This window comes from Micrasema longulum, unplaced genomic scaffold (genome assembly GCF_059751315.1).
Source record: "Micrasema longulum isolate JH-2025_06_02 unplaced genomic scaffold, ASM5975131v1 h1tg000747l, whole genome shotgun sequence".
NCBI lineage: Eukaryota > Metazoa > Arthropoda > Insecta > Trichoptera > Brachycentridae > Micrasema > Micrasema longulum.
In genome coordinates, this window is record NW_028277941.1 from 1,196,072 (window position 1) to 1,210,090 (window position 14,019).

Consider the following 14,019-nt stretch of genomic DNA (forward strand, 5'->3'; position numbering starts at 1 on the left):
ACGGATCAAAGCTCTTTCAACTTCAAGCTAATTTGTGCGTGAATATTTCAATATATTGTGGAAAAACGAATTAAAATGAGGGGTGCCTTTTTAAGTATGTTTATAATTGCGGGATTATCGGCAGTGCTGGCCTACCCCTTACCTCAACAGGTATAATCGCAAACTGAATAGTGATTTACATATTTTTATGCAAGGGTTGAAAATATTCAGTCAATGTGGTCTATTGAACATCCCGTTTTTTACTTTATAAAGTGAAAATGTTATTTGTGATTTTGTGATGATTCCTACATACAATTGGAATACATACGTTTTTTTTGCAATATCATTATTTATGGTTTGGTTGTGGTGTTCAGGAAACATAACAGATGACGATTATCTTCCGTAATCCGAGATTTGAATTCTACGTTCTGCTGAAGTTTTTTGAGAAAGTTCAAGAATATTTTATGATTTTCCGAATGTTTGAGTTTACCGTTTACCATATTGATGTGCCATATATTTGTTTTTTGTTGTAATTATTATTGTTGTGTTTCTGATCCTATATAATATTTGTGATGATTATACTCTTGTGTCTGTGTCAACTAATTGCTCGTCCCAACTCAACACACGACTTTAAGTCCCATGGAGTTGGGACTTATGTCTCAAATATATGTAATAAACTGCCTTTAAGTAAATAAACAAATAAATAAATTTCGACTGACGGAAATTTGCGTTGAACGTAAAATTCATGTGATTGTGATCAACATAAACGGGTCTCAAATCTAACAGATACAGTTAATTTAGTATTATTGTTAATTACGTTAATTATAATTAGGGTAATTGGATTAATTACGTTTTTTTATTGTTATTATTATGTTAACTTTGTTAAATAGCTAATCTTAGGCATGTTTCACATTTTGTAAAATGTTTCCCTCGACACCCCAGTGAGGGAACATTATTCTGTATAAAGAAAAGAATACAATTAATGTAAAAGTATAAATAAATAAATATAGTTATACAAGTCTAGGTAGGTACTTAAATAAAAAAACTGAACGCATCATGCTTGGCGAGTCCAAGGATATTTTTTTAAATAAGTAGTCTCAAATCAGTATTTGATTTAAATAATGGAGTTCTACAAAATAAACACCAATTCAATAATTGCGAGTTTTTACATGGAATCCAATTTACACTATATTAAATACGGATTGAAATATTGATTCTGTCATTTCGTATTCACACAAAGGCGGAGTGTCCCCATTTCGACAAGATTGTACTATACAAAGGTTATATACTATACAAAGGTTCGATAGTATTGTACATACTATAAAATGTTTCAGTTGACGACATTATTAAAAACTTTTAACCTGTGGTTTTGCAGATTTATGCATAACAAAACGTAAAACATGAAATTTTGATTGCATAATTTTTTTATCATCAACGCTGTTTCTTTTTCCCTAGCAGGCTTTACCCCCACACTTGCTACGCCAGTATTTAGCCCAGAATCAGCAAGATAGGCCAGCACAAGAAGCCACCCCTATCTTTGAACAAGACAGTCGAACAAATGCCCAGCCCCAATACATTCAGGTAAACTTATAATGGTCCAGTTGCATCACAAAAAGTTTCATTTTAAAAGTATAAATTATTGTTTGGGTTTTCGACAAAATTTTATTTTACGCGGCATATCCAGACAAATAAATTCCTAAAGCAGGTTTCTATTTCTTGCCATCACAGCTATCTTCATCATTGCTTTCTCTATGGAATTTCCCAAATTTCAAGATCACTTTTTCGTGAATTCGTTTACGAAAAACTGGAGTTTAATAAACTTTGTTGTCTGAGAAAGCGGAAATTGTAAACTTTCGGATTTTTGTATTATTTTATTCAACTCCTCGAATCAGCCCATCACTAACCAAAGATGGAGACCCACTTCGTTCGTCATCGTGTACATTATTACGACCTTCATAAAATTGTCTCATCCTCATAATTAAATCACTCATCACACGTTCTCCGCACGCCCCACAGATCTGTCGATGAATGTGGATTGGTTTAATATTGTTCGCATTAAAGAAACGAATAACAGACCTTATCTCACAAGCGAAGGGATTTTATTTTTTTTAGCATTTTATCCAAGCACTAAGATGCGTATACAACATTCAGCTACCCCATAATAGCGTCAACTCCTCAATTGGCCAGGGTGCGTACCACGCATGCGCGAAACCGTGATCGCAGCGCAGCGATGGCAAGAAATACAGTAGGATAGCACAAATAACGGAACTTACTTTCTGGTTGTACTTCGTATCTTACTTATTTCACACAACTAATTCGTCGCTTAAGTTCGTTTTTGTCTAACAGACCATTTTTGACGAAATTGAGTTGAGTGCACAAGAGTTCTGTGAAAGCCTTTATTTATAAAATTAAAATGTTAAAATATATTTTTTAAATTGTTTTTTTAACGAATTTAGTCTTAAGTTGTGGTCATTATTTATGCCTATTTCATAAAAAAATCTTTAAAACTCTATTTCTGCAGATTTCTGTTTTGGTCTGTTGGATAAAAACGAACTGAAGCCACGATTTGTCAATTTTGTCGAAAACGTAACGACTGTTAAACTTTAAGCTATTTTAAACATGATTTTTTGTTAGTGCAACTGGCTATTAATAGTATAAATTATATTTCCTCTATTCGGGTGGACGAATAATACAGTTTTGTTTGTAAAATAGAACCAAAACGTGAGTGTTTTCGATTCAATGGCTTCTTTCAGTCTAAAATCCTGAAAGGAAAAGGAAATCAAGAAGAGGTAATTCCGTCTCTCGTACTGGTTGGCGCGTTCGCTTATCGTGCAAAAATATCAACAGTACGAATTATCGGCACTCGTTCCTGAGAAGATGTATGAATGTAAATAGAATCTTCATTGTAAAAGAAGCGAGGTTTGTATTCAAATACAAAATTTTGTGGATTTCTATCCTCTCATTTTGATGTATTTTATTTTTTTAAATACGAGAAAACAGCGTGATGGTTTGTTTGTAAAACACCGTTCCGTTAATTCATTTATGATTTACTGTATGTTTCTGTTAATTGTAGTTGATTATGAATTTTTACTTACCCTTTCTGTCGAAAATACACGTTGGCATCTAGCCCAAGCAAATTAGTGAAATCAGGGGAAATAATTCGTGTAGTTTTGAAAATTAGCAAACGTGTTCCTTGAGGTGTCTTGATCAACATACTTAAAATCATCGATGGTGGGGGGTCTGCTAAGGGCGGGGAGGTGGGGAAAGGTCCCCCTTTTCAGATTTCGGGTCATATCTCGAAAACGTTAAGGAATACCGTTAATATGACTCCTACAATAATTATTTAAATAATATTTGCTACAAATTAAGTTCTTTTCATTTTTACTGTAGGATCAATACTTTAGGAGCAACAGTAGGTCCAAGAATGAGAAGTGAAAAATTTAACGCGGCCGTACGCGTCTCCCCGTGTTTTTCATTATTATTTACCCTGAACGATATTTTTTTTTGAATTTTTAAAAATGAAAAATTAAATGCATACTGCAAAAAAAACCTGTTTATCATCATAAATAAATCCTATTTTACATAATATCAGCATGATATGTTAATTTTGATTTTCTTTTCTTTTTCTTTTCTTTTCTTTTCTTTTCTTTTCTTTTCATAGTCATGTCATACCATATTTATATGCTTTAAACTTATTAATCATTAAAATAGAAATGGCCCACGCTCAGACGCTGAAGTCTTTGTGGACATTTTTTCCAAATTATGTTATAGCTTAATTTTAAGATGTATTTTTTTAAAATGTATTTTTGTCAATAAAATTCTATGCACATGTAAATATGTATAGAAAAGTAAACAAATAAAAAAAAGCTCACCCCATTTTAATTAGTTATAAAAAAACATTTCGGGGGCTTTTGCGAAAAGGCATTATGTCAAAGTTACTAGTTTAGAGATATTTGAGGTTGAAAGTTCGCTAGGCATTAACAATTATTTTTTAAACTATACGTCACACAGCCAATTATCTATCAATTACAATGAAAAAGTTTTTATAAAAACATAATGTTTCTTTTCCTTTCTTTTTTTCAAGTAATAGAGTACTGTTATGACCTAATGAATTTTCGCTGATCCATAATATCATAGTAAGGTACTTAGTCGGCCTCGTGGTGAAATGGTCAGCGCGTTTGTCTACCATGCAAGAGGTTTCGGGTTCGGTTCCCGACATGGTTGATATGGAATACGTATTTAAAAATGTGTTTTAACACTAGAATATTTTATTTTCCCTGGACCTGAAGCGTAAGACTGATCATCTTTATGTAACAAAAATGATCAAGATACACTGCGATTGATGTACTAATGCAGTGCCCCATGCTGATGAAGATACTATTTTACATGAAAGTCACTTTGCGTGCCTTGTTTGATTATTTTTTGTATTTTAATGTGTTGTTTTGTAATGAATGTAATAAATGTTGGGTTAATAATAATAATAAAAACGAAAAAGAAATATTAATTTAGGTGTAGAAATTTTATTATTAAAAAGAACAAAGTTTTTTATAAATATTACACTATTCATGTTAATCCGATTCCGTATTGCTTTCAGGCTTTGTGTATTTTTGTAGATTGTGGAGCATTTGCTGAACAATATAATTGATTTGATTTTATTCCTAAAAAAGCCGAAAAAAGACTGGTTTTCAAACACGCTTGATCTAAAATTGAAATTTTAAATGTTGTGTATATGCCTGTCTGAGAAACAAGTTAACATACAAATTTCGTTTGCGTTAGTAGACACACCAAAATATTTTATTTGAAAACCTTCTTTCACGAACACATAAGCGAAAGAATAACTGTACAATGTACATATACTTAAATTTCGATAAAGGCCTGTATAATACTTATAATACCTACCTTTATTTAAGAAACACGCTTTTTAGTAATTTCGATTCGACTGCTGAGAATATCCCGTCCTCACGCGTTTTTTTTTAAGTTTATTTTTTGATTCACAGAGAGCTCAGGCCGTGCAGTATCAGGCCCAATTCCCGCAGCAGGTTGTGCCTCAGCCCCAATTGTTCTCCACCCCTGCCCAGCTCCAAGCGCAGGCCCTGCCGGAGTACAGGCCTAGGGTCCAGGGACTCCGCCCGCGCCCCCGCCCACAGGTGCCTTCCGAAGATCTCCAACAGATCACCCCCGAAGATAATGGGGATGATGACGTAAGTTTGGGCTTCAGGAAAATTAATTGGTATATTTAACCGATTAATTGACCGCAGTGAGAAATTACAGCTCTTTGATCAATCAAAATAAATAAAATGAAGTTCACATGTTAAGACACGGAATCTTTTTCCCAATATCTGATAAGAAATCTGCAATCCGCCCTAACCTTTTTGTTTACCCCTGTATAAAACTACAACTTACACAAGTTACAAGTTACTTGTTACTCCCGTCTTATACAGGATGTTATTAAAACCCTGTCACATCCGAAACCACGATGATCAGTATTGTCAAGAAGACATACTAGCATATTAAAAAAAATATTTAGAACAAAGATTTAAAACAAAAATATATTTAAAAAAAAACAAATGGTTGCTTACTTCTGCAGGGGAGATGCGAGGGGGGCTTGGCCGACTCCCTTCCCCTTCTCGTTTCTCCACTGCAGAAGTAAGGAACCATTTGTTTTTTATAAATATATTTTTTTAAAGATTTTAGTCGTTCTAAAAAAAATATTTTAATGTGCCAATATGTCTTCTTGCTCATACTGATCATCGTGGTTTCGGATGTGACAGGTTTTTATGAACACCCTGTATAAATGATTGGTTGAAAAAAATATCGGAAGATTGGGCGGCTATTTTACCGCGATGTCAAATTATCAAATCATATTATCTTTAGCATCTAATTTAATCTGCCAGGCAAGAACAGACGCAATTGTGTTTTTTTATTAGTCTCGCATAAATCAGATATAACAAAGTGCTATTTAATGATTGACGATTTAAATATTAAATGTTTGGACAACTTGCACTTGCTCAGCCCTCAAGATTATTTACTGGAAATTGGAGAATTAATTATTGTAAACATTATATTAAAATTTATGAAAACATTTTTATTATTTTCAGTTATATCTAACATTTATATACTAATATTATTAAAAAGACACATTATACATGTATATCTGTATATATATACTATTTATTTATATATATAATAAATTAAATACCTGCATTTTTTTATCGTCAAAATAGCGTTTGTCCTGAGGTTTAGTCCGCAATAAAGTTGTTAAACTAAAACAGCTATTTTAGTAATAAAAAATATAACACGCAATTATTTTATTCATAAAAAAAACAATTACAAATGCGGTTTTTCAGTGTTCACCCTTGTGGCAAAATATTAGTAGTTCACGGAAAAACTTTATTGCAAGAATGCAAGTTTATGATATTATATATACGAAACTTGTGTTATTGAATTTAATAGAAAGTTTCCAGTTTTTGTATGTTGCAATATATATCTTTTATTGCTTTGAACATTTACTGTACCAATGACCTTATTGCTTATGCATTCTGAGATATATTCATACACTCAGATATCAATAATAATTATTACCAAATTTATGTTTTTCACAAATTGTTATTACAAACCAGAGATGCTGATTTGATTTTTTTACAACTAACCATATTCAAAAGTACCCAAAGTTTTCGATAACATAACGCCAACATGTGATAATCACATGTAATAAAGATAGTAAATACAACAAACTATACATGATATATTTGAGAAATTAGAATTTTGTTCTATCTAAATCATTTAAATAAATCCGTAGCATGTTATAACAAAATAAATTATCTGACTTAAATTACATACTAAAAAGTTTCAATGAAATTTATTTATCTTGAGGTATTATATGACGAAAATGGCGCAATATAAGTTATCCATAATAATAATAATCTCAGCTCACGACACAACAAAATGTACCACACAAATAATAAATCATTAAGATTCCAATGCAATATTGCGAGTTTCTTATTTTTATCCCTTTCACATTTTATTTATCTTTATTATATGTATTAACTGTATTTTAACAAAAATTATAATAAATATATCGATCGCATGAATATATGACACTTTTAATTCTTTTATATTATAAAATGCTTGGACTGCTAAAGTACTTGGAATATTAAAAGGACATCGCCCGGGTGTGGGAAAATAAATTTCGTCAAAATGGTTCCAGACTACTAACGCATATAATCGTAATTTTTGAACACACACTGTTTCACGTTGCACCGAGGGTCGCATAGATATTTACGTAGCAAATGAATTATTTCTAACCCAATCCTGTATATTAGTATTTATCTACGGCCTCGTGATGTAATGGTCAGCTGGTTTGCCTACCATGCGAAAGGTCTTGGGTTCGATTCCCGTCACGGTTGATAAGAAATATGTATTTAAAAGGGTGTTTTCCCACCAAAATATTACATAGTTCCTGGACTGGTACATGAAGCGTAAGACTGATCATCTTACCTTCATTTAACAAAAAAATTATCAAGATACGTTGCGTTTGGTGTACCACTGCAGTGCCCTATGCACCTTTAGGTATGAAAATGGAATGATGATGACGATAATACAAACATTAGTTGAGATGGTTATTGCAGATTGACGTATCTATTTATAATTAGGTTGACAAATAGAAAAAATATAAGAAACATTTTCGCTAGGATTGTATGCCAGGATAGACGTGTGTGGCGGTCCATTCTCTCTGCCTACCCCTACGGGGAAATGGCGTGATGGTAGTAGTAGTAGTAAGAAATATTGAAAGAGTTGAGGAGATAAAGGATAAAGGCGTTTGAATATTGAAAAGCATTCCCAGTGGATTTAAAAGTTTAAAAAAATGGTTGCATCCAAAATAAAACGAACATGTTCATAAATATGTTTTATTTCAATAAAGAATTATAAATCTATGACATAAGAAATACATTTACACGTTTTGTTGTAATGTAAATGTCGTAAAAAATTATAATAAAAAAATAATAGTAGTTCTAGGTACCCCAGCGTATTTTTAAAATTTATTTATAAATTTTATCATAGATACAATTTACGTACACTTTGCTAAGCTAACGGGTTACATATCTCGTTCAAAGCTTACATTTTAATACATAATAATAATTTACAAGCCGGTTTCTCGATTTAGTGGGTTTCGTTATTTTACCTTTTATATTTTCTGTTCATGTTTACCTTCTTAAATAAAATAAAAAGTTCATAGAAAGAACAGACAAAAAAAAATAAAAACAAACATTGATACGAGCATATATACAGGATGTTCTTTAAAACCTGTCACATCCGAAACCACGATGATCAGTATGAGCAAGAAGACATATTGGCACATTAAAATAAAATTTCCAAAAATAAAATATTTAAAAACAAATGGTTGCTTACTTATGCAGGGGTAAAACGAGGAGGGGGGAGTCTAACACCCCGTCAATCACGCAGTCGCGCTCCCCTCGCTTCTCCCCCGCAGAAGTAAGCAACCATTTTTTTTTAAATATTTTTTTTTTAAATATCTTCGCTCTAAATATTTTTTTTAATATACTAATATGTCTTCTTGTCCATACTGATCATCGTGGTTTCGGATGTGACAGGGTTTAAAGAACACCCTGTATATATACACACATTCGTCCACATACGTACATACAGTAGCGGCGTTAGGGTAGGGCGCGGTTGGGCGACCGCCCAGGGCGCCAGATATAAAGGGGCGCTGCAGGCGCCCCATTTTATCCACTCGCTCATCGAGTGAGTCCATCTTACTCGTAAATTTCCGTTATAGTGGCCCACGATGAGCCTATAACTCCTCCAAAAAACAAATTTGAAGTTGAATTTTTCTACAGCCTTTTGAACACTACCTTTATTTCACTCAATGAAAGATTTGAAAAGTTAAATGAGTACTCGAAATCTTGGTCTTTTCTGTTCAATATAAAAAAGATTCTGGAAAAACCAGACCTTCTCAAACTCTGAAGGAATTTCCAATTGAAATTAAAAGTAGATTCTAAATCCAATATAGATGGTTTTATGTTGTGTAATGAACTCGTAAGTCTGAAATCATTTTTGCCCGATCAGAATGTATTTAATCCTGTCATTATTTTGAATTTTATCAAAGATCGTAACTTACAAGAACTGTATCCAAATATATGGATAGCGTTGCTAGTTGGGAAAGGAGTTTTTCTAAGCTTAAACTGATAAAAACTTATCTACAATCGACAATATTTCAATCTAGATTAACAAACTTGGCATCTTTGTCAATCGAAAACGAAATTGCCGAAAACATAACCTTAAACATTTAAATAAAAGATCGTTGATAGAAAGGCTAGAAAAGTAAAATTTTATTAGTATTTTTTAAATAAATGGTTATTTAATTATAAACTTTGCCTTTTTTCGTATGGGTTTAAAGGGGTGGAAGATAGGGGGCGCCGTAGAAATCCCGCCCAGGGCGCTGGTAGAGCTAAAACCGGCCCTGCGTACATACACACATACACATCACTAATATGATTAATATATAAACCTTGTGGGTGGGTATGCGTGGATTTCTCAGTTTCTATTTTAGTGTATTTTCAATACAAAATAAATATAAACTTCTCGAATTATAGTGCACTTTTGAGTGCTACCTACGGAATAAAAATATAAATATATAAACTTTGTGGGTGAGTATGCGTGGACATAGTTTCTCATTTTCTTTTTTAAAGTGTATGTATTTTCAATACAAAATAAATATAAACTTCGCACTATGAATGCCAGCGCATTATTAAGTACATAGTTGGTAGACGTAGTATTTCGAAGAAGATGGTGGCAAGCCGCAAAACACTGTATGTAGGTACTGAATGCATTCCTGTTCTGAGAATTGAATGAGGCACTAAAATTGAACAGTTTTAGCAGTAACTTGATTATTAATTACATTAATAATGATCAGAATATACAAAATATGCATTGACACAATATTGTCAGCAAAGCTAGGGGTGGCACAAAGAAATTGACAAAAATATTTAGAGGTCATAATAGAAATAGACACCCCCTTTTATGTGGTGGTAATTTCTGTTTTTTTGGGTCTTCTGCTAAATGGAAGTCTAGGGACACTATAAAAAAAGGGAAAGAAAGAAAGAAAACACAAATATAATATAATATTTTATTTTCCCCTTAAGACAGAATCAAACTCGGGACCTTATAAGCAAGGTAAGCAAACGTACGCATTACGAGGAGAATTAGTATATCTTGTGATAAATATATCGATAGCTTGTATATTTTTTCATTTCTAAATGCAAATAGAGTTGCTTGCTTTATCTACTAGTTAATATGTTGGTACCAAATATTCAGAGAATCCACAAATTTACTGAATAAGTTTACATACCCCATTTGAAAATATAAATTTATTCTGTATTTTTGTATTTTGCAAACCCTACCTACACACGATTAAAGTCACTTTCTCCGATTCGTAACTTGATTTGCGTTCAACTAAATTTCAACTTCATTGCGTAATACACAATAAATTGCCTTTCTTTAACTAGAGCAGCGATTCTTGTATAAACGGTACCTTAATTTCGGAGAATATATTGAAGTGGGTACTCCTTTCAAACCACATCCTCTGTAGTTTGATTAATAACTACATCTATCGTATGAGGTCTCTGGCTCGATTTTCGGCGGAGAGAGCGTGAAATATACGACTAATGTGATTTTAGTTGTAAATTTTTATTTTTAACATGCATCTTAAAAGTAAATCGTATCCGAAGAATATCTTCTTACCTTTCATGAAATAACGCGACAGTGGTTTACATGTAGCTACTATATTCATAGCTAGTTGCTAATTCGAATAAAGATGGGAATAATATGATCATTTTCGGAATTTGCGGCGCCAATCGCAGGCATCGGCGCTCGTCCTTCGGACACGTGGAATCGCAAAATCGCTTTGGCGGTTGATCTATTTGTTATACTCTGGGGTGCTATTCTGAACCGCTCTCGCCGCCGTAGAAAACACTTTATCTAGCGTATTTTGTATTTACATATTTACGCGAGTTAAAAGCTTTTCTTCGGACGCGAGAGCGTTCGGTATATCACCCCTGAGACAACTAACTATTGCGTTTATTATGAGGGTAGGGTTCTCTAAGAGTGCGCACTTTTTGGTTTTGTGTCTTAGTCAATATATATAAAAAGCAATGTTCGTATGCGTGTCCTCGATTGACTAAATAACTACTGGACCAATTTACGCGTGATTTTTTTAATTATTGTTGAGCTTTGTCCTGGGTATTATTATATAACTAAAAATATTTCATCTATTCCCTAGGGAAAAAGTTCTTTTGAGGATATGCATGCGGTGAGAGGGAATTTTTATATTAAAAAAAAAATATAATCCGAAACACAAAAATAATAATGTAAGTAAATGTGACTATCTAATTTGATCAAAATACAATAATTGATACCGAATTTAAATTGTGTTACGAGTATATACTCAAATCTAGCAATAGCAAAGCACTGCTAGATTTAGGTCGTCTAGTAATAAAAACAGCATTGAAATGTTTTTTTTTTACATTTAGCATAAAGTCATCATTGTTTAATGTAGTGGTTGTTATAATGTTGTAGTTTTAGAACCCTAGGGAAAAAAATAAATACAAAATCTGTAACTTTGCGTACCCTTGCAGTTCCATTTTGCAAGAGTACGCCCGGTGGTTCAGCAAGAGTACGCACTATACCGAGTGATCGCACGTACCTCTTATGTCACGATTTAAGTCCTTCGCAAAGAGTTGATTCTGACAAACCTAATTTATTTAGCCGCTAGACTTTTTTTTTTCTTCTTCTATTTGTTTACGGGCTTTCTCCATGGTGGCCACTGAAATATTGCCGTGAAGAACGGTGTTTTTAAGCAATATTTCAATAATATTTCCGAAGATAAATGTGTAGCTAGTCCGTATTTAGAGCATTCCGTAGATATGATTGATTTGATAGATTTATTTGTCTGTAAGCAATTTATTTTTAAAAAGAATACCAAATAGACCATTTTCGTGATGTTCCGCGAAATCTAACTAGACTTGCAAGTTCATTAACAGACAAAAATTGTGTGCACTGACTTTATGAATTATCTATAATGTTTAAGAACGTTATCGTTAATAATACAATTAGTAAATTCATTAGACTATTTTCATCCCTAAGTAGAACCAATATTCATTATATTAATATTTTACCAAGGAGTAAGTTTTTGTTAGCGGCTAGGGCAAGCAAAAAATCTTCTAGGGAGACCAGAGCCTGCTCTGGCATACCCCTGGCTACGGCCCGGTTGATGTCTCAATAAATCAATAAAAAGTAAATTAAAATAGTATTTACTTTTAATTCCACGCTTTAAAAATTACAAAAAAAAGAAAGCAGGCCGGATTAAAAATTTAACATTAAAGTAATAGAATATTGACAATATTCGTATTTTCAGATAGCTATGAATCCAGCACGCCCACTCGCCAGGACTGTCAAAATAGTACTAAAACCTAAACCATTCCGGTAGGTCTTCGAGTTTTCTAGTATGATCGATGAGTACTCTTGAGAACCGCGCACTCTTGGATCACTCTATCTTACATCGCCGCGCTGATTAGATCGCTAAATTTAATTAGACGGTGAAGATTGATTTCATGCTAATTATTGCAAATTATTATTTAGTGATTAAACGATTTGGCGGTCTGATGATTTCGTAACTAAAAAGTCGTGAGGCCACCTAACTATCTAGCTGAACATATTACCTACCCGTATTTATATAATAGAGAAGTACGCGTCGCTGATCGTTATTTAATACCTACTAATACAAATATCCGGTAATTGAAATAATCTTTTGATTATGAAATTAACACTTTAAACCATTGACACTACAAAAAAGAAAATGATAAATGAACTGTTATTATACAATATTGCAGGTGTAAACAAATTACTTTCTAAATAAATATTTGCTTACTCAAGCAGCCCACAGAATAAAACAAACCAGAATGACTAACTGGAAATAGTAACTTCTCTACTTAACTCGTTAACTTTTCATTACCTTTTCAACCAACTACATGACCGCCTATACATAGATATCTTTAACTTTCTAAGTAAATATTATTCGTAACTTGTTTTCACATTTTATCGTAAGATTTAAATAATGGTATTTTTCAATAGGGAAATATCACATACGACGATTACACAAAAAGGATTTAGAATAATTCATTGTATTTTCAAAATCAATATACATCTTATAGAAAAATGTTTTAATACTTAAACATAAAAAAGAAACTCAATAAAAATATGTTAGTAGAAAAACGCGACGTGTTTGGCCTTGGTTGTTATGACGTCAAGATTCATGAAATTGTTTCTCACAATTTTAATGGCAGGAACAAATAAACATGGATTGTGACGTATTAGGGGCGTGGCCAATGGAATGACCGTTTTTGCGGGAATTCAAAATTACAAATTTAGCAAAAAAAAAAATTTTTACTGGACCTAGACATATTTATTACTCTAAAAATGAAAAAAAAAAACGTGATATTTCCCTATTGAGAGAAAAAAATACATTTTCATGTTATTATTGAAAATTGGTTTGTAAATGGAAAGTATTTAAAAATTACAGTACTGGTTTTATTTTTAGTCTAAGTTTTTTTTTTATCTAAACCCTTTTAAATGTATTAATTATTTTTTTACCCAACGCAGTAAGAAAAATTATGTACCAATGTTTCCATGAACATCATCAAATTTTTATTTTTTATTTTACAATAATTACTTAGATCTTGATTGTATGAAGATAAAACGTACTTAAATTTTCAAAATCTTTAAGGTAGTGTTTTTCAACCTGTGGCTCATGAAGCCTTGCTTAGGATGGGTCTATGGACTATCGCGAGTCAGCTATTTTTCTACTTGTAAGGTGTCGCGTATTAAAAAAGGTTGAAATACACTGGTTTAAGGTGTTAAAGAAACAAAAATCCTTCATGATTTCATTGTTTTTTTTAACTCATCAGACGAAATATTACTTTTTTAAATTAAGATTTTTTTATGGAACAATGATAAAATTATAAA

The 14,019-nt window shown here is 32.3% G+C and overlaps 1 protein-coding gene across 2 annotated transcripts in view; it reads left to right on the plus strand.

The window, feature by feature from the left end:
* The window catches only part of Cpr66D (Cuticular protein 66D), a 16,439-nt gene continuing 2,420 nt past the window's right edge, over window positions 1-14,019 (plus strand). Inside the window, exons 1-3 of one of the 2 annotated variants that reach the window (XM_088230355.1) lie at window positions 1-150; window positions 1,435-1,560; window positions 4,977-5,180. In XM_088230355.1, the coding sequence (XP_088086481.1) occupies window positions 76-150; window positions 1,435-1,560; window positions 4,977-5,180 (405 nt within the window). In that variant the 5' untranslated portion in view covers window positions 1-75. The remainder of the gene's footprint in view (window positions 151-1,434; window positions 1,561-4,976; window positions 5,181-14,019) is intronic. The other variant, XM_088230356.1, reaches the window with a different exon arrangement.